Below are 20,218 nucleotides of genomic sequence, written 5' to 3'. Positions count from 1 at the left end.
TGCCGTTTCTTAGCAGCAAATCTCTTTGACTTTTGCTCTACCTCTTGTAGACCACAAATGTCGAACTTTGCATCCGTGATACTAGCGTTCTTACCTCCCAATCCCTTTACCTGCGGGGCTGCATGCCTGTTGGCAAGGATTTTTTAAGTTCGCGTCTTGGGAAAAACACCATTTGGAGAGTCAAAGACACGGGTTGACCGATATTGTGTTTGGCCTTTTTTCTTTTTTTTTCGTTGCTAAAAGTGTTTGGCCCTTTTTGATCACATAGGTATGTACTTTCACTTCTCATTGGTCCAGTTTACTTCTCAGGGATTAATAATTTTCTCTTCCTGATAGCTTCAGCCGACCATGAGATGGATTTGAAGACCTTGTATATATTTTCATCTATTGACACGACTAGATGAATCTAACTAATTATGATGTGAAAAGTTATACCTTTGCATCAATCATATCCAAATCCAATTGTTTTACCCTTAATCACAAAATGAGGCATTCTTAAATCATATTAGATATTATTTGGATCAATTATGACGTATAAGTGAGGTGTCGTATATGTAAATATTACACAAATGGTTACAACTTTGTGTTATTACTCGGAGCACTTCTTTTGATGACTTGATCCATGTGAAACAGACTGGGTCGTTACGGATGATATCAAGTAGGACCCCCTCTATTAGGTATGTAGTTCGTGGACGGAGTAGATCCGTATCCGATCCAACGAGAGCGGGGAGAGATCGCCGGGGCGAGAGGATTCGAACAAGATGCGGCTCTTGATAGGCTTTCAGAATGGCGAAGGGGGTGGGAACGAACCAGACCATAAAATGAATAGGGCGAGTATCATCGGATGATATGGGTCAACTGATGAGGAGGTCGGTTATTTGATTGGGGGAGTTTGTGACATCTCAAGTCCCATATCAACTAGGAGAGACCATGTCGAGTGATTTATAAGTCTAACACCCACCCCTACATGGCCATCCTCTTATGTGGTCACTCACAGTGCTCCTTTTGGGAGCTTGACCCAGATGAAACAAGTCGTTTTGTTACAATCTCAGGCCAAGGACCAGCGACCAGGTGGTGACGGGCCGAGGAAGATGGAGAAATAGGATTAGCTTTTAAGGATTTTCTTGGGTTTTCAGTGGGCTGAGGATAGCAAAGCGGGGTAATCTCAAGATGCAAATCGGACATCATGAAAAGTGAGGATGCAAATTGCTTTGTTCGTAAAACAACATGCTCCACTCCATTGTCCTTTTTTGAACATAAATTCAGTTGGAAAAATCCGAAAAGCTGACTACTTCAACGAATGCCAAGTGCGAGTTGAACTTTTGCAAAGCCAAAGGCTTGACCCGGCGGCTTCGACTCTTCAATCTTGACTTTTCTATAGAAGACGATCGTCGCATTATTACTTTAAAAAAAAATAAGGTTTACAATTCTTTTCTGTTTATTGGAATTGCGTATAAGCTACGTTACGATTTCATTCTATTTAGGTCATCGATCTAATCTGAATTCGCACGCCCGTTCTTCATGCTCTACAAATGAATTCACACCGAATCTTGTTTACTTGTACCCATGTCATTCTGTCCTTGAATTCTGCATTATCGGTAGGTTTTCGATGTTCATCAAAAGTGCTAAATTTTATAGAGTACATGTTATAGTAACGTCTCGAATTGGTTTCATTTAAAAGAAATTGAAACCATCCTTTTCTAGCAACCTCCCCAGCACACTCATTGTATATCATAATAGTTCTAATTTATTAGCTTTCTGAGTTATTGAGAGTAGGAAGCATTTTTCGAGCATGTTAATCAACATCTTTTCACTTCCCCATATAAACACCAACATAAAGAAAAAAAAAAATTCTGTCGATCTTCAACAAACCGAGCGAGGTGTGAATGCCAGAATCAGTGTGCAGCTTCACAAGAATCTAAAAAATATTCACATAACTTTGAAAAACCGGTCTGATTGTGAATATCAGAACAGCAGCTTCACAAGACTCTGAAACGTATATATCTACAAAAACACATCATATGTATATATGATAAACCAGGAAGAAAAAGCAAGCAAAACTTTGAATATAATTGGCCTAACCAACTATGGATGCCAAACTCAATTCCCAGACCTCAAAGAAGGAGCGATCTTCAGGACAAGCCCCGGGAAAACATCGTCTGGGTCGTGCATGTGAGGGTTGCGCTCGACGATGAAAGGGTCGCCGCACTTGGTGCCGATGGTGTGCAGCGTCTCACCCTCGCCCACCACGTATATCTCGTCGCACGGCCGCTCCAGGATCTGAGCGCCCCTGACGTCGGTGTAGGTGTCACCGCCGCCGTTCGCGAGGGTCTGGGCCTTTCGCGAGCTGCTCAACAGCACGAGGGCTGCGAAGACGAGGGCGCAGTACAGCGAAGCCGCATGAGAAGAGGATACCATTGATGCTTTCTACCGCTGGAGGTTTGGAAGGGAGCTATGAAGAAGCCAAGAGGGAGGGAGAGAGAGAGAGAGAGAGAGAGAGAGAGAGAGAGAGAGAGAGAAAGACGGTGGTGGTGGTGGTGGTGGTGGGAGAGAATACAAGTATAAGAAAGGAAGGGTGATGATCGTGGGCACGGGCGAGGTGGGAAGGGTCAGTTCTGGCGGTTTTTTGGGGAACGAAATGAAGCACGATTTGGTGTGACGTGAGCCACCTTCTCTTCGAGTCGTGAGACCTTTCCCTTTGATCCACTTGAAAACGACTCTTCTTTTTCCTCTTTGATTATGTGTGTCCATAGTTGTCAGAAAAAATAGTTTGTATTATGAATGATGTGCTCGTTAGAATCGATTATGTAAAGGGCATGAACTATGTATAGAAAGGTCAGGTCGGACCTTTTAATGGACTTTGCGCTAAAATACCGACAAGTGTCGCTCATATGATATAGGAAAAAGATTTCTTAATGACAAATTATTGTGTAGGCTAATCGGACATTAAGAAATAGGGAGATATGCACTGATATGCACCGTGATTAGCTCTGTTCACTATTTCCTTCATAAAGCGAGTCCGCCTAATGCAATCGCCCAATCCGCCTCTTTTGACCCCCTCCGCCACCCACCCCACCGCCATCGACCTCCCTCTCTACGTCTATGGAGCCCTCGATAGTGAGGATGAGCTTGGGTGGTGCCATCTCCGTCCAGACTCAAATGTAATCTCAGAACGCACATTTAAGATGTAGAGAGAATAAAAATAGTGGATTTTTTTTTGTATTTTATACTAGTTTAAAGATAAGTGGATTTCTAAAGTAAGGAATACAATCTATTTCTATTATACTATAAACTTTATAATATTACTTTTATTAACACTGGTTATAAATAATGTTAATTTAAACAAATCATTTTTTATGATAATGTTCATGTTATATATTATGAAATTTCATGGTCATACCATCCATATGATCGTCAATAATATGTTTATTGATTTATGAAATTTTATATCATCATATATTATATTCCAATAAGTAATCAACAATATGTTAATTATATTTTGAAAGACACTGTAATTGATACTCTCCAAAATTATATTCATAATTTGTTTCATTATAGTCATATTCATATATTTAGATAAAAATTATGTGCTTTTGTTAATTAATCATAATTACGCCACAACAAGTAATTTTTCTATAAGTAGTAGCCTATTACCAGTCGTGAATGATTATGAATTACATTACACAAGATGGATCAAAAACTTATAGAGCACGGCATGCTTGTTTCAAAATGGTCAATCTCAAGAATCGCAAAACCATGTTACAAGCTCATTGCAAGATGACGAAACTCTGGAGAGATGTGCATAAATGTTTGACGGGTTGAGGTGAATTGAACTCGTGCATCAAAATACACACAAACAAAATAGAAATTGGCTCCCCGACATGATTATGGTCCGCGACTCCACGAAAAGACGGCGTACTCTTCGGGTGCCTCTACCGCTCGGGGTTCAACACTTCCCTCGACTAACTTTACTTGATTAACAAAGATGAAACGACCACCATTTGAGCAAAATTAAAAATTATTTCGGACTCGAATGTCGAGTGTAAAAATATTTAAAATGCTAAAATACATGAGTCGAATATGTTTGATATGTAACTCGTTCGTGATTCGAATATATTGTATGAACATCAAATTACCCCAAAATTACAAGGATGTTGATGCACCACCATTAAACCTGTCAAAATGGATCCTAAACTTATTTCTTAACCCGTATATCAATAAATATGTCATAAATGGGTTAATTATGTTAACTAAATGAGTTATAAATGGATATAAACATAATATAGGTGTTAATGGGTTATAAATAGATCGTAAATCGGGTCATATATGGGTTTACAACTTATATAAACTCAACTCATCGCTCTTGCCCTCACTCATTCTTGCTCTCTCTTACTCCGTACTTTTATCTCAGTTTGGGTATGAGTTTTTCTAGATTGAATTAAATATGAAAGTATTTTAACAATAGAAGTCGAGTATGGATCGATTATGGATCATCAGATTCGCATTATATGGAAATGGGTCAAAATGGGTTAAATGGATATATTTGGGTCGAACAATTTTTGACCCGATCCGATCCGACCCATCCGGTTGATAGGTCTAATGACCATTAGGGTTAATTTAGGATCATTTGGGGGACAATTATCCCAAATTACTTGAAAAAAGTATTTAGTTAGTAAACAGCTGAAGGCCAAATTCCCTAAAAAACCCCCAACTTTAGTCTTTGTCTCAATTATATCCCAAACTTTTTTTTGTCTCATAAAAAACCCCAAACTTTTACTTTTGTCCCAAATCTACCCCGTTTACTATTCGTCTAATTTTTTAATATTATTTTTTATTTTTTCGAATTTTTCTTTTCTTTTCTTTTTCCTTTCCTTTTCTTTTTTTTTTTTTATCACCTTCAACCTCGGCCGGTCGCCGGCCCGCATGGCCAGGCAGGCAGCCGCAGGTCAGCCCACGGCAGTAGCGAGGTCGGCCTCGCCTTTCTTGGCGGGCCGAGCCTCGCCATGCGGCGAGGTCGGCCCACCGCACCGGGCGAGGTCGGCCTCGCGGGTTCTTTGGCGAGCGGCGAGCCTCGCCCGAAGAACGGCGAGGTTCACCTCGGCCGACCTCGCCGTTCTTCGGGCGAGGCCGACCTCGCCAGGGCCGGCGGGGCCAAGCCTCGCCAGTGCCGACGGGCCAAGCCTCGACAGATCCGGCGAGGCTCGGCCCGCCAACTACCGGGCGAGGTCGGCCGAGGCCGAACCTCGCAACGACGAGGCCGACCTCGCCAGTGCCGCGGGCCGACCTCGCGGCCCGGCGAGCTCCTCGCTCAAGCGAGGCTCGCGCCCGCCGGGCCCAGCCGCCGGCAGCTCGCTCGCCGAAGTCAGGCCGACTCGCCCGCGCTGGCTACCTCCGGCCGTGAGCGGCCTCGCCGACGCGAGCCGACTCGTCGGCGCAGTGTCCGCCGGCCGCCTGCCCCGGCGGGCTCCGCCGAACGACGAGGCCGACGCCGCCGCGGGGCCGAGCTCCCGCGCCTGGGCCGACCTCGCGCCCGCTCGCCGCGGACCGGAGGTTGAAGGTGATAAAAAAAAAGGAAGGAAAAAGAAAGAAAAGAAAAAATTCGAAAAATAATATTAAAAATTAGATGAAAAAAGCGTAGATGAAAAAGAAGTTGGATTTTTATGAGATAAAAGTTTGGATATAATGTAAATGGGTTTAAGATGCCAACAGCTGAAACTCGCTTTGTTTTCTCATAGGTTGGCAGGCTGTCAACTGGGAACGGTTCTCAGCTTGCAGAAACTCCCTAATAACCATCGGACCATCGTTACGCCGGTGCCGACAGTTTCGCCCCCCCCCCCCCCTAAGAATCCTGTCGTTCCTCGGCACCCCCTACACCCCCCCGGTCTGAACCGCCGTCTGGCGGTCGTGCCCATCTCTCTCTCTCTCTCTGCCGTTGTCGCCGTAGGGCAAGTTCTTGTGCGGAGCTACGCACTCGGAAGGACGCTGCATAAAAAGGTCCAGGCTTTTCATACAAGAACCCCAGGTAGGTAATAACCCATTCCTCAACAGTTGACACAGCGACGCTCTTCATTGCCCTCGCCTCCGAATTCGTCGCTTTCGTTGAAGTAACGGGTCTTGAATCTTTGGATTTCTTGAGCGCTATTGTGTTTGTTCAATCCCTCTTGATGTCTTGATGCCCCCCGTCTAGGCTCAATTTCCTCTTTGTTTCGGTCCCTCTTTTTCTTCCTTCTCTTGCGCCCCTTTTTTTTTTTTTTTGGGTTATTTTAGTTCGGGCTTGCGGTTAGCTGCGTGATGCTTGAATTTTATTTGAGACTGAATTGATTGATTTTATGTTGGTACAATTTGTGCAGCGAAAATGGTGTCTGAGCTAATCAATGCCAATCCCGTGGTGTACGAGAAGAAAGAGCGACGGGTTCGCAGCGCGCCGTCACGTGCCGATGAATACGCCGTCGAAGCCATCGATCAGCTAGAGATTTTCGATATCCTTTTCTTCGTTGTTGCTTCTTATCTGATGTGATTCGATGCAATTTGATTTGGTTATGATTCCTTGCTTTTAAGGTCAGTTGTTATTTTAGCTGTTTTATGCTTATGCATAATCTTAGTTTCAAGTATGGGAATGATTGGTAAGTTCTTTATGCTATGTAGGCAGTTAATCCATTCAAACACTTTTCAAATGAGATACAGGAAGTTTAATTTATGTGAGTAAAGTAAAAGGTTACGATTTTAAGTCTACTGTGCAGAAGTGAGCATGCATTGCCAGCTTTTGTTTCCACCTTGGGGTAGATTCCACCGGCTTTAGATTCTAATTTTCAAGAGATGTTGATGTAGACACCTAGAACTTGATGTAAGTTTATGCACAGTGTGGATCAATAGTTGGCCATATTGCTCTATGGTACTCGAACTGGTGTTCCTCTCGAAAGGTCGTCCGCTGTTGTCATATTTTGATGAGGTCAGTACCTATGGAATGGATGTCCATGTAAAAAGGAGATAACGGTGTTTATTTTTTAAATTTGCTGATAAGTTGTGCTTTTGATGATCGGTTGATTTTAATGGGGTAACTTCTTTATGAAATTCTAGAAAGGTCGAGACATCTTTCATTAGTATAGTACTTTATTTCCAGTTTTGTGATCTTAGTATGTCAGAGAAGAAAATGCTCAGCCAGACTAACCGATGCTATTGGAGAGTCTCAGGAGTTAGTGCCTAAAAGCCCATAAGTTGATAGTAAGATTGATATTTTCTGCATTTCAAACTTATGATCTTACTGTTTGATGCTGAGAACTCTTGAATGTATTTTTGGAGAGTTCACACTGCGCACAAGGAAAAAGAATTAGATGTTCTTTACTCATGTGGAGAGCTTTTGGAAGTTAAATTTGAGGTTGTCCGTGCCCGATCAGTCGAGAATATGTTGAAATTCTTAATGGTCATACATCATCTCAGAGATATAAAGGACCCAGAACACCCATACTCTTTGGAAGAGCTGAAGGTAATCACTGAAGATGCAATCGAGGTAGATGATTCAAATAGTTATGTCAGGTAAGTTGTCTTTTTGTATCCCCGTTGCATATTCTCCATTGGAATTGCAGTCTTAACCAGATACTTTTCTTTAGGGTCACATTTACTCCCACAGTCGAACATTGCAGTATGGCAACAATAATTGGTTTATGCCTAAGAGTGAAACTTATGAGGAGCTTGCCATCTCGATACAAGGTTTGACATTCGTTCCTCGGTTGCATTGTGCTTTTATATGATTATAGATGATTACTTGGGTTGATGCCCAATTGCATATGTAAAGCCTCCAACGATTATGGGATAATAGTTTGATTTGGTTGTAGTGTTAAATTTCTTATTTAGCGTGATGAGGAATTGTCCATAGCTTGTTTAAAGTGTTTTGGGTTGATATTTTGGTACTATCAAGGTGGTTTCTATTTAGTCTGGTTCCTTCTATCCCGTTCCTTAGGTAGTGAAAGAGGTTGCATACATCTGTTAATAATTATTTCCAAAATAGTTCAAGGTCTGGAAATTGCAGATTGCAGTTAATCTTGTCGAAATGAACAAATCTAAGTTGTGAGCATAGATGGATAATAAGGAGAGCCAAATCTGACTGTAGGGCAAACACATGCTTTCGTGGCTTCTCAGCACTGCTATGTACATGGCTTCGATAGTTGTTGATCTATTACTGTGTATGTTCTCACGGACAAGGTCGTCCGTATATTATGCCTCCTTTTTGCTTTGTCGGCAGAATGCAGAATTTGGTCTGCAGTTTTTACAATAATTTTCTAATGCCCTGAGTATCCACAGGAAGTTTTGTGGATCTTATACTGGCTGGCAGACCTTAATTATGTAGGAAGTTAGTTACATTGGCTGCTATGAATTGTAAATAAAGAGGTCCATGCAGTGATATATATTGTTATTGCTTCTGTTTATGTTAAATTTCTGCTAGTTGTTGCTTGAGAAGACATCTGGTCAGTTCCCACATTCCTGTTAATGAGCTACGTTGGCATCCATACGTTGCCCCTCCTTACTCAACTTGCAGACACATTTTATCTTTAAGTGAATTAATTATTGATTATATATACGATGGAGTGCAGTGCACTTTTTTACCAAGTTTTGTGTTAGCACATCGTCCACATGTTCTCTTGCTACATATCTGTATTTTAGAGATCAGCGAAGATTTTATTTTCTCAGGTGGATATTAGGATCGCGCCTGGTAGTCATGCAACTGAAGCTGCAGGTCTCTCTCTCTCTCTCTCTCTCTCTCCTGCTCAATGGTTGCAATACTACAATGGTTGATACTAGTTCTCTGGAAAACTGATGTCGCAAGTAACGGCCTCTATGTCATTACGTCTTTCTTACGAAATCTGTTGGGCATAGTAAGAAGTCAGCGGACAAAGCTTTTGAAAAGGCACTGTACTCATCTTTCGAAATGATTTGATCAAAATGTCGTGTGTCCTTTCACTTTGTGTGATTTTATCTTGGTCATTGACAACGTTCATGATGTGGATTCTATATTGTACAACATTGCAGTAAATAAGCAACTAAATGACAAAGAACGGGTTGCTGCTGCGCTGGAGAACCCTAACCTTGTGGACATGGTCGATGAGTGTCTGGCTCCTACTAATGGCTTAGCTGGATGAAAGTGATTTCTGCTTGGTAAGCAAGGTCTGCCTGGCTAGGATGTATAGGTTATTGCCCTGTTCGATCATGCGCTTGCCATTTTCTTTCATGGAGTGGCATTGGCAGGTAGATTTAGTAAAAGGGCCATAAAATATGTTAATTTATGTTTTCTGTAACATGTAAGCTTCAGTTGCTCGGAAATATTTGGAGCTTTGAATATGTACTATTTAGCAGCCAAATTTTGGTATAGATTGTGGTAATCTGATCTTAAAGCATATTCATGTGGGGAAGTTGCAAAGGTTTATCCTGCAATCCTTGTTCGGTAAGTTCCCATTGGGCTTGGGATTTTGCAGCATCTCTCGCTAGCAAACCGAGAGATTTACTGTTACTGGTAAACAAGTAAAGGAGCCAAATAACCAATATAATTTCATTTGGTGTCCCTATTTTAGGAATTTAGGTTTAGATGAGCATGGTAAGACCTAGTGCTAAAAAGAAACTGGCGCGTTAGTTATGCTTTCTTCGGCATTGAACGTTGGTGTTTGATAAGGACCGTAAATTCAAGGTTCTCGATAGTAAGGGCGCGAATGTGTTTCCCTGTTTTTCTCTTCTTCTTTTTCCCGAGAACAGATTTGAAACAGAAATTCGTTTAGTAAAATAATTTTATTTTTTTATTTCTAGGATAAATTTTGGTCCATAAATAGATTTGGTACAGAAATGAGAAGTTAAAATTTTCTACTTTTTCTATTTCTGGAACAGAAACAGAAATAACAATTCTCTTTTATTGCTCATCCTTGCCGCTCACTAGCCGCTCACCGGCCGTCCGCCTCCGCCGCTCACCGGCAGATGGGAACAGAAATTTTGTGTCGTTATTAAATACTACTTTGTGCTCATAAACTCATCCAAAAAAGAGAAATAAATTTTTCTAAGAGAAATATTGTCATTCGCGTCCTAAAATGTGAGGCACACAGCTTAGACTGACCTACGGCTTGAAAGGCAGTGGTCCGAAGAATATTATTAATCGTATTCCAGCATATGGTTTCTTTTGTTGCTGAATGAATGCAACAGAGAATGGACAAGGTCTTGTCTGTTCAAGAAACTAAGAATCTGACCTTGAACATCAAGGCAGATGGCTGCAGAGGTTACACAGTGTACGAGAAATTACTGAGGCCCCTCGGAGTGATCTGTTTTGGCACTCATGGTTTTATAGAAGGAGACAACCATGAAGTTTGTAACTTTGCTCGTATAGGAGAACCACCCGTTTACTTATTTACACTAGTTTAAGATTACGTTTAGTTGTCTAGATTTTTAATCAGGATAAAAGTTGGTAGAATAGAATATGGAATCCATGAATTTCGCTTTATCCTATTTACTGTTTTATGAATATAGTAAAAAAGTCGGATATTTTTATACCTTATCATGTCCATTACGACATATCAGTGTATTATATATGAACTTAAAAATGCATATGGAGATGGTAAAAATCTCTCACAGTTGACTGTCAAAGAAACCGCAAATACATACACCGTGATAATTTCCATCAATTAAGCCATAATTATTATACGATCTAAATTTTAATCAGCAAAGAAGCTCATTGCAATATTCTAGAGTCATAGATTCAATTATGACAAGAAATGTAAACGGGTTACGGTAACATTGACAAAATAGATCAAATAGCGAATACCAAATCTAGTAAGAGGAAGAAAACATGATCACTCACTTTCGCGATTCCGAAAAATAAATTGCTTCAACTCTCTTGCCACTTTCGCAAAATTTCTGCATGAACCACGGAAGGAGAAAGAGCTTCACCCCTCTTGCCTTTTTGTGGAGTTTTAACATGAACCAAATTGTTACAAAGACTGATTTTAAAAAATTGATCAGCGAAAATGATCTAACAAACTCTAGCTGAATACTCAACAAATGAGCAATATTCAAGTTATCGACTAGAGTCACATTTCTTTGTCAGTTTCATATTCTCAGCATTGCTCTTTTCTCAAATATCCACATGAGGCTTGTATGGTTTTCTGCATTGGGCACTTTGTAGTTGGTAGTACCATTCAATGCATTAGTACACAGGTAAAGCACGCCCACAAGGCAGCTACGAACAGACCGTGCATTCATCTAAAATATATTCATTCCGGAAGTCACAAAGCTACAAAAATTCTCCCACAACATTCGTTGATCCACGTGATGGTGGATAAAAAAGGACAAAACCGAGGCAAAAGAAATCAGTAAATGGTTCCAATGACCATACCCGAAGGCAAAGCCGAGTCACCACAGAGTTAAGACATTCCCAATCCTCAAGACTGGTCTTAGACGCGAGGAAGTACGAGGAATTGCTGATTCCGGAGAAGAATTAGGCGTAAAACAATGAAGCACCAAGGAAGCAAACTGAAATTGCATAACTGCCTGACCCCGAGCCTCGCTAGAAGTCGCTCCTTTTTCTCTCTTCTTTCAGTTCAAATCGGAAGATCGTTGCAAAATGGACGACAGGAACTGGGTAAGAATTATGCAGCGACAAGATCTGGAGTTTCTGCTTCAACAGATAACAAAGCCGTGTGTACTTTGCCCAGCCAATTGTCCAGTCGGTCCCGCAGTGATTTGACCTGTGGAATCCCCAAAACTCTTGGCTGCACCCATGAAACGTATACTGTCCCCTCAACTTGATCGATTACGCCCTCAATAAGATGAACCTGAGTTGAGATTCTAATGGTTAGACAACTGTAGAATAAGGTTAATGCTTCGATATCAGTTTTCCAGTACATATGCTAGAGCAGAAAAGGTGCAAGCAATTATAAAATCCAAGTATTTGCCACAATGGCGTATGCAGAAAAGGATAATGTTACTCTAAATTTTCAGAAACAAACACTGATGCATATCGGAAGCTCTTTTATCCTTATACCCGAATTAGTGGCGTTCAGTTCACAAGCAAGTATGACTCAAAGCAAGAATCTTCTACCCCTCAGTTATAAAAGTTAGCATCAATGGTGAAAGAATAGAAAGGAATGCTGATTTACATCAGCAACCACTTAATGGACAAAACTATTTATGGATAGTTAATACTAGCCAAGTCTATTAACAGGGCGCATTTTCAAAGCTGTCACTTTAGGCACAGTCAGTGCAACCAACCAACCAACAAACTCCTAGTCCCTACAACCATATGCAGCAGACCTAATATAACCAATGGAAAATCTAACAGCCCACAAAACAAAAACATGTACCTGGATCTCAACTAAGTCTGTATTATGAACCAACAACTGAAGCTTTGTTTGCTTCATTTACAGTCATTGGGAGCTCCTCACAGGTAATGAAGTCATGGTGGATACTCATTAAAGTGAAAAATAATGCAAACCTTAAAAATAAACTTACAGACAAACTCTTTATGAGAAGATGCTCAACATCCTGTGTAGAAAGTTTTGTGCGCTCTGCAATAACACTCAATGGAATGGTTCGATCCTCAGATGGTCGACTGCAAAAATTCACATCGCCGTTCTCCATCAGCATTAGGATAACAAAGATCCCATGCATCTGATCATACCCAAAGCAATGAATGAAGATAATCATACCTGAAGATGATTTCCATAAGGCAGAGAATGTTGATCTTTTCCAATAGCTTCTTCTCATTCTCAACCAAGCCTGGTTGGGCATTCAGAGCAGCACTGTGGACATGGCACAGTTCCCTATAACGGACTAAATCGCCGGTGTTAAATGCCTGGAGAATATAGTATAGCCACTCAACCTTTGTCCCTACAAGGCTCTTTATCTGCAACATTCAAGGAAAGGTGTGGATAGATCAGTACAACTCAACCTTATCAACAACACCAAGCCAATAAGAAAATAGCCCATAAATCTCATAAATCCAATAAAGAGAAGGCTCCAGGATTAAGTTTTAAGCAATCCTTATTAAAGAGAAGTATTAAAACAATGTCACTGGGGCTGTTGGAACTCATAAGTCCCACAATACACTGCCAACAATGCTTCTGGCTAAGTGATAAAGATCTGACCAAGCGGGTCTCTATATGAGCTTCAGCCCCCAGCAATGTCCTATAATAAAAGACCAGAACTATCCAACTTAGACCTCCACCAACTCCCACCAGTGAGTCAGGAACTCTTCTTTTGGATGGTCTTTTACAAGTTTTTGGGATGGATATTTCCCAAGGCAGTCAGCAAGACCATTACAATCCCATGAGATCACAATGACATTAGCTTACCATACCATTAGACAGGAGAAAACCTTAGGTGATTGCGACACCTGTCATCAGATGACAACTAGCGTAACAATCAATATAAATTTGTCAGAGAAATTTGACAACTTGCTAACTGCTATGTGGATTTCAAAGAAAATATCTTGTGAATGTTTAAGTGTGGATCCAACCCCTTTTAGAGTATCACCCTTGAAGCAAGACAAAAGCTTGATATCCAAAATATGTTGGATGGCAAGATGTAATGAGCGAATCCAGATTTAACTACAAGCCAAAAGAAAAATCATCAGATTTTCCAACCCAAAAGAAAAATCATCCAACTTTTCAATATGAAATTTGACATTCCAGTGTTCAAAAAAGTTCTACTAAGATATTATGGGATTTGACCATCAGGTTTAAAAATTTCAAAGTTATAATGATGAAGGTGTGACTTGAAAGTAGCTTATCTGCAGTAAACCCTACCTTCAACCAATGTTTTCAAAACTGTAGCATAGATTAAACTAGATCCAAACTCAATTAGTGACTTAACCAGTTAACTAGGCGCAGTAAAAATCTCATCAAGATAAAACAAATTCCTTACAAAAGTAATACACTAGACTCAAAATTTGCCCATCAGAGACGGCAGGGAAGCACTGCATGATGTTAAAGGTTGTGCATTCTGGTTAACTGCACTGCAATTCAACGTTTTATTCAAATGGGACAAAAATATATGTTGACTATAATTATCTGCCTGCCACCTTTAAGGTTTAGATGTACACAGCTCAGATGAGCTTGTGTCCAAGCCTTCACAGAGCAGGGCCTCAAATCCCTCTCCTGACATTCATGCCCCTAATTTCCAGAAAGACCAATTCTAGGTAAAACCAGAATTGCTCCGACTCAACGTTTTGAACAGAGTCAACTCGGGGTTTAACCAACCAAGGCATGACCAATACCTAGTTTGAACCAAATGAAGAAGCCGGCCAGCCCACTCTGGTTCTTGAAAACATTGCCTTCAACAGCAACTTATTTTATCAACTGCAGATGGTGTTCTAGATAATTGTAACTGGGTACTGAGGCCAATTATTAGTAAAAACTTCGAAGATGGTTTCCTAGCGTGGCAGTGGAATGTTGAGCAAACAACTAATAGCCAAGTATTCTCAAAATTCCTAAACAATTATCACATATTTCATAAGCAAAGGCACCATAAGGGAAGATAACAATCAACAACAATGGCATATTAGATTCCACTACCTCATTGGATTATTCGCTAATTGTAAACTATCAGCAGATCACAGACCGATCATTCTGACACAAATTTCAAAACAAGGCACACTTACAATAGGATGAGCTAGCAGTTCCCCAAAGTTGTAGATGTTGTCTCCCAGCAAGGCAGAAAGGGACAAATCAAATGCCAAGTCCTAATTATGAAATTCACATTTCAAGTGTTAGCATTGGATCATACATAACTTAGAACTCTTATATCAAGATAAATGAGAAAGCAGCAGGAAAACCATGATTAGTTAGTGTAGTGACTTATATTAGCCAGAGGTGTAACCGAAGCACTAGCATCTATTCCTGCTATCAGACAGATAAATCCAGATGGCGACGATCTAGCAACCACTTCAAACATGTATTTATTCAAAGAAGCACCATAGACTACTCTTTGCTTTATAGCAAAACATCTACATTATTTTCATACTACATTTGAAGCAATATTTCAAAACAATTAGTTTGTGAACATCCTGGAAAACACATCAAAGAAAAGCGTTTGAATTGCATCAGCAAAGACAGCAGAAGAAATGCAATCCAAAATTCACATTTCAAGTGTTAACATTGGATCATACATAACTTAGAACTCTTATATCAAGATAAATGAGAAAGCAGCAGGAAAACCATGGTTAGTTAGTGTAGTGACTTATATTAGCCAGAGGTCTAACCAACACTAGCATCTATTCCTGCTATCAGACGGATAAACCCAGATGGCAACGATCTAGCAACCACTTCAAACATGTATTTATTCAAGGAAGCACCATAGACTACTCTTTGCTTTATAGCAAAACAACAACATTATTTTCATACTACATTTGAAGCAATTTTTCAAAACAATTAGTTTGTGAACATCCTGGAAAACACATTAAAGAAAAGCGTTTGAATTGCATCTGCAAAGACAGCAGAAGAAATGCAATCTGAAATTCACATTTCAAGTGTTAACATTGGATCATACATAACTTAGAACTCTTATATCAAGATAAATGAGAAAGCAGCAGGAAAACCATGGTTAGTTAGTGTAGTGACTTATATTAGCCAGAGGTGTAACCGAAGCACTAGCATCTATTCCTGCTATCAGACGGATAAACCCAGATGGCAACGATCTAGCAACCACTTCAAACATGTATTTATTCAAGGAAGCACCATAGACTACTCTTTGCTTTATAGCAAAACAACAACATTATTTTCATACTACATTTGAAGCAATTTTTCAAAACAATTAGTTTGTGAACATCCTGAAAAACACATTAAAGAAAAGCGTTTGAATTGCATCAGCAAAGACAGCAGAAGAAATGCAATGCAAAAACCCAACTGAAAGAATATGATATATAATGGAGCACATATATGCCCTTCACGATAATAGAATTGAGACATCAAGTACGATCGGTAAAATTTTACAACTAGACCCAGGCTGCATACGATGAAAAGTATCTCATTTAGATTGTATTGAAATTTGATGACCTAATTCAGATTCACAAGACCTAGAAAATAAAAGAAGTATAGCAAATGCATCAAACATAGCCAATAACATTTATTCTGACGAGTTCCTTAAGTTATATTCTGATGAATTCCTATGTTACATTACAAAATATGTAAGAATTCTAGTTAAGCCCGCTTAAACGATAGTCTTTGAGGCAATAAAAGGCTGTTTAACAAGTAGAAAATATGTCAGAAATACCTGCTTAAATGAATCTGAGAGGGAGTCTACTGATGTGTATGCCAAATATAAAAGAGCACTATTGTAGAACACAGCATATTCTTTGCGCAATTTATGGTACTGTGATGAAACCCAGAAATAGCTAGCATAGACAGATGGATCAATGTCAGTCATGCTGTCAAGGGTACTCCTTCCCTCTTCAAGAAGCTTTTTGCATTCTTTTTGGTCATTATCCAGTTTGAACATGGCTATCTGCATCTTGATGTAGAGGACAGGCTCCCCTATGCGCTGTTCCCTCGTAGACTGAAGTTTCTCTATAATGCCTTCAAGATAACTGATGGCAGCTTCTTTCTCTTTATACTGCCGAGAGACTATAGTAGCGAAATGGGCAAGCTTAAGGAGATTGATTTTAGTCTCAAAGTCCGTGATGAAATTATGATATAACTGAATCAACATATCTCCAGTCTGAAACAAGTATCAACAGACAATAGTTGATAAGCAGTTTTGAAAAAAGAAAATACCATTCCTGAAAAGAAACCAATAACCATAAGATTTCTTATGATAACAGTAGCATATGTTTCTAAGAAACTAATGGTACTGACCCCAAAGGAAAGATGAAATAATGATTGTAAGCTTGATGGTTGATACGTGCATAACTGTTTGATGGATATGGTTTATGATCTATGAATTGAAGAGTTAATATTAAGATTTACAGTCTAATCTTATATGCAGAAACATCTGCTGTTGTGTTGGAAAAAAAGCTTTCTGGCCATCCAGTCTACTAAGAACTAGAATCAAGTAGCTTCACCGCTTCTACACTATGGCCTAAGAATTTTACTCAATACAACAAAAACAATTCTATATGTTAAAATGTGAAATGATTTTTAGATGTTAAAAAATTCTAGAAGGGAAGCCAGAGGAGAAATCGTCAGAGAGGCCTGCTACAGGGCCTCTTGAGAGGGCAGTGCGTCAGAATTATTCACAATAAGCCAGAGTCAACTATAAAATACAGTAGATGACCAAAAAAAAAAGTAAGATCCCAAATGCCAAAAGCCACAATAAAAATCAAAAGTCAAAGACATTGCTAAAATTCATCGATTAGTTACACCCGCCCAGCACACAATATATCCCCAGAATGAGTTGTACTAAAAGATGAACATCCCCATAAGTGGTGTCACAACATGGCTCAATACAGATCAGTACAACCCCAAAAAGAAATATCAAAGTGGCGATCATCTGAAGGTGCGTCTTTACTAGGGTTTCCCAAACTTCCCCACCAAGTTTTTCCTTGAATTACACATCTACAGGAATGGATCCACTCTAATACCACTTGGAACCACCCAGCCCTTTAAACATGAGCCAAATCTCAAAAGGAGTATTCAAGTGGTATATAACTAAGGTCTTTATATATGAATAACATCAACAAGTGCTCTCCCACAAGATGCGGACGTGGGGTGTTATAAGTTGCAATGATAACAGCTAATTAGGTTCTCTATATGAGTGCAAGTTTCTAAAGCTTCATTCATAATTCAAACCAACCAAGAGAACATGACTAGGGATGAGAGATTCACTAAATCCCAACGCACTTTGATACCATATATACTCAACTGCTCTGAAACTTTTACTCCCAGCAGGTAGCAGATGTTTGATACTAAGATTGCAAGTGATCGGCACTATCATCCCCTTAAGAAAGTGAAACCAAGCACCAATAATCAAGTGAAAGATAGCAGAGAGCAACAACCCAATTCCACATAATGCTCCCTGGCTCTCAATCTAATCGTGCTCCTTGATAGGTTAGAAGTCTAAAATTCACGTAGAAAGCCTACATACTGGACACAAAGACCTAGCAACCTGTGTATTCCAAGTATACTCAATTTTGGTCAAAACAGTCATTTTGGCGAGAACCATAAGTCAAGGACCAGATTCTTGGGCTTCAGCTTGACTGACCTTGTTATCTAAAATTTGGCACGCGACCAGCTCATCGTTATTTAACCATGCTGAGGTATCCAAAAAGGACTATTTTGTTTGCACCAACTTAATGTAACATTCCATTTCAACCCTATGTCTTGCTTCCATAAGGCAAGAGAGCCAGCTAAACAACCTTCTGACATCATATCACATAACCTATCTTGTTTCTGGCCAACAATCCACGAATTCACAGGCCAGAAACAGGGAAATCTGCTCAGGTGCCCATCGACTTAGAGGCAGATCTCCTCGACCTTAAAATCAGTCCACCTAACCAAGAGCCACAGAATACTTAATTCACCTAAAGAACAAGCGATTGGAAAGCCAGTCATCCTGAGTAAAATCGAAGAAGACTTAAATTCCAACAGCCCATACACAAACGACCGCACGAAAGGGGAAGTTCATTTACTCAACCGATAAGTGAACCTAAAGCGCGCGCGCACAACGAATTCGATTATTTTTCAAAGGAAGCCAAACCTAAAAGCAGCAAGACCAAATCCCCAGAACCCCTAATTCAAGCTGCTAACCAGCTACAAAAGCGAGCTTCAGCAGTCAAGAAAGTCGAACGCCCCAACCGGAGCTCGCCTCCGCCAAGATCTACATCCCTCGACGGCCGCGGACGCCCAGACGCGCGCGGAGGAATCGAACGGAGAGAGTAGAAGCGAGGGGGAAGGAGGGGGAGGGACCGGACCTGAGAGGCGGCGGCGTGGGAGACGAACTGCTCGAGCTTGAGAGTGAGCTGGTGCCAGAGCTTCTTCTGGTACAGATCCTCCAGCGCATTGTACCACTCCGCCAGCTCTGGATAAGCGCTCCGCTGCGATTCCAAGTACTGCAGCGCCGCCATGGCCGCCGGAAGAGAGAGCGAATTTGGAGCGAGCGAGGGAGAGAGAGAGAGAGAGTTTCGGGCTGCTTCGGGTGGGTCGCGGAGAGAAAAATCTGAAGCAAAACCTCTCTGCGTTCCGTCTTTTGCCTTTTCGTCTTCTCCGCTCTTTTATTCTCGACGAGAAGAACGATGAGGATCCGAGTACATGCGGGTCGGGCTTTTCCTCTCCCGTTTGTTGTCGTTTCGGGTCGGGTCCATCGGAAGAGGTCCAATTAGGGAGCACATGGCAACGATTCTGTGCCCGAAAACTGATTTTTTTCAGAAATTATTCTTTTTTAATCTATGCCCGAGAACTGATTCTGAGCATTTGAAAGCGTTTGGTAACGGCCCAAAATTTCCATTCCTGAAATAGAAAAAGAATAGAAATGCGTTTGGTAACGGCACAAAATTTATTTTTATTAATAATATTTTTAAATATTTAAATATTTCTTTCTTTCTTTTTTTCTTTTTTTTCTTCTCCTCCTTCTTGGCCATGGCCTGGCCAACAATCGGCCACAAGCTAGGGCCGGCGAGGGCGTCGCGACCCTTGCCGGCCATAGGCGAGGGCGAGGGCTGGACCCTCGCGGCCTGGGCGAAGGCCGCCCTTGCCCATGTTTTCGGTCGCCGGTCGCCAATCGCCGATGACCGGTGGCCGGCCAGGCAAAAAGAACTGAAGAAGGAAAAAAACATTTATTTTCCAATGCTAATTTCTTGTTTCCATAATCAATAAGCTATTTTTTTTTTACTTCTTGATTCTGTTCCAAAATTGATTTTGGGAATAATTTTTTGCAAATTTGTGCCCGGGAACAAAAAGTTTACCAAACGGATTTCTATTCCAAAACTGATTCTGGGAACAAAAAAACAGAAATTTTCACTGTTTTGCAACTTGCCAAACGGGCCCTCAAAACTCTCTCGATGTCTTCTCTAGGAGTCTAGGTTCTTCTTATTTGCATTTGCATGCCCAAGGTTGTAGAGGAAGAAAAAGCGATTTGGAAAAATTGCGATTTTGTTTGTTTTGTGCGACAGTGAATAGTCGTCATCTTATCTTTATTTCTAGTCGTCCCCACATTTACCATCGCATCGCCAATGAATTAGTATGGCATTTTGGTATCACAAACCGCGGTTGCCGACGAATATTGTCTAGCACATGTGGTAGTCAAACTTTCCTTTCTC

General features: G+C 40.6%; 3 protein-coding genes across 5 annotated transcripts; 1 reads left to right on the top strand and 2 right to left on the bottom strand.

Annotated features, from left to right (window-relative positions):
• Positions 1-1,907: 1,907 nt before the first annotated feature.
• Positions 1,908-2,544, bottom strand: LOC115675619 (uncharacterized). Its single transcript, XM_030598350.2, has one exon. The coding sequence runs from the start codon at positions 2,416-2,418 to the stop codon at positions 2,101-2,103; it is 318 nt and encodes a 105-aa protein (XP_030454210.2). The 5' UTR covers positions 2,419-2,544; the 3' UTR covers positions 1,908-2,100.
• A 3,308-nt stretch (positions 2,545-5,852) lies between these two features.
• Positions 5,853-9,404, top strand: LOC115675617 (protein AE7). Of its 3 annotated transcripts, none has more exons than XM_056318144.1 (6): positions 5,853-6,026; positions 6,351-6,481; positions 7,430-7,533; positions 7,608-7,707; positions 8,686-8,731; positions 9,025-9,404. In XM_056318144.1, the coding sequence occupies exons 2-6, from the start codon at positions 6,356-6,358 to the stop codon at positions 9,132-9,134; spliced, it is 486 nt and encodes a 161-aa protein (XP_056174119.1). In that variant the 5' UTR covers positions 5,853-6,026; positions 6,351-6,355; the 3' UTR covers positions 9,135-9,404. The 3 variants fall into 3 exon arrangements, with proteins under 3 accessions (XP_056174119.1, XP_056174118.1, XP_056174120.1); XM_056318143.1 differs by having other exon boundaries at positions 5,854-6,022; XM_056318145.1 differs by lacking the exon at positions 5,853-6,026 and adding an exon at positions 6,027-6,104.
• Positions 9,405-11,227: 1,823 nt separating this feature from the next.
• Positions 11,228-19,160, bottom strand: LOC115675616 (26S proteasome non-ATPase regulatory subunit 13 homolog B-like). The gene is made up of 6 exons (XM_030598343.2): positions 18,875-19,160; positions 16,240-16,683; positions 14,630-14,710; positions 12,678-12,874; positions 12,481-12,580; positions 11,228-11,804 (listed from the first exon to the last, which is right to left on the bottom strand). The coding sequence occupies exons 1-6, from the start codon at positions 19,025-19,027 to the stop codon at positions 11,619-11,621; spliced, it is 1,161 nt and encodes a 386-aa protein (XP_030454203.1). The 5' UTR covers positions 19,028-19,160; the 3' UTR covers positions 11,228-11,618.
• Between the last annotated feature and the right edge of the window lie 1,058 nt (positions 19,161-20,218).

Source organism: Syzygium oleosum, unplaced genomic scaffold (genome assembly GCF_021117445.2).
Source record: "Syzygium oleosum isolate NSW1041296 unplaced genomic scaffold, Sole_v2.1 Sole_v2.15, whole genome shotgun sequence".
Lineage (NCBI taxonomy): Eukaryota > Viridiplantae > Streptophyta > Magnoliopsida > Myrtales > Myrtaceae > Syzygium > Syzygium oleosum.
This window is presented reverse-complemented; position numbering and strand designations above follow the sequence as displayed.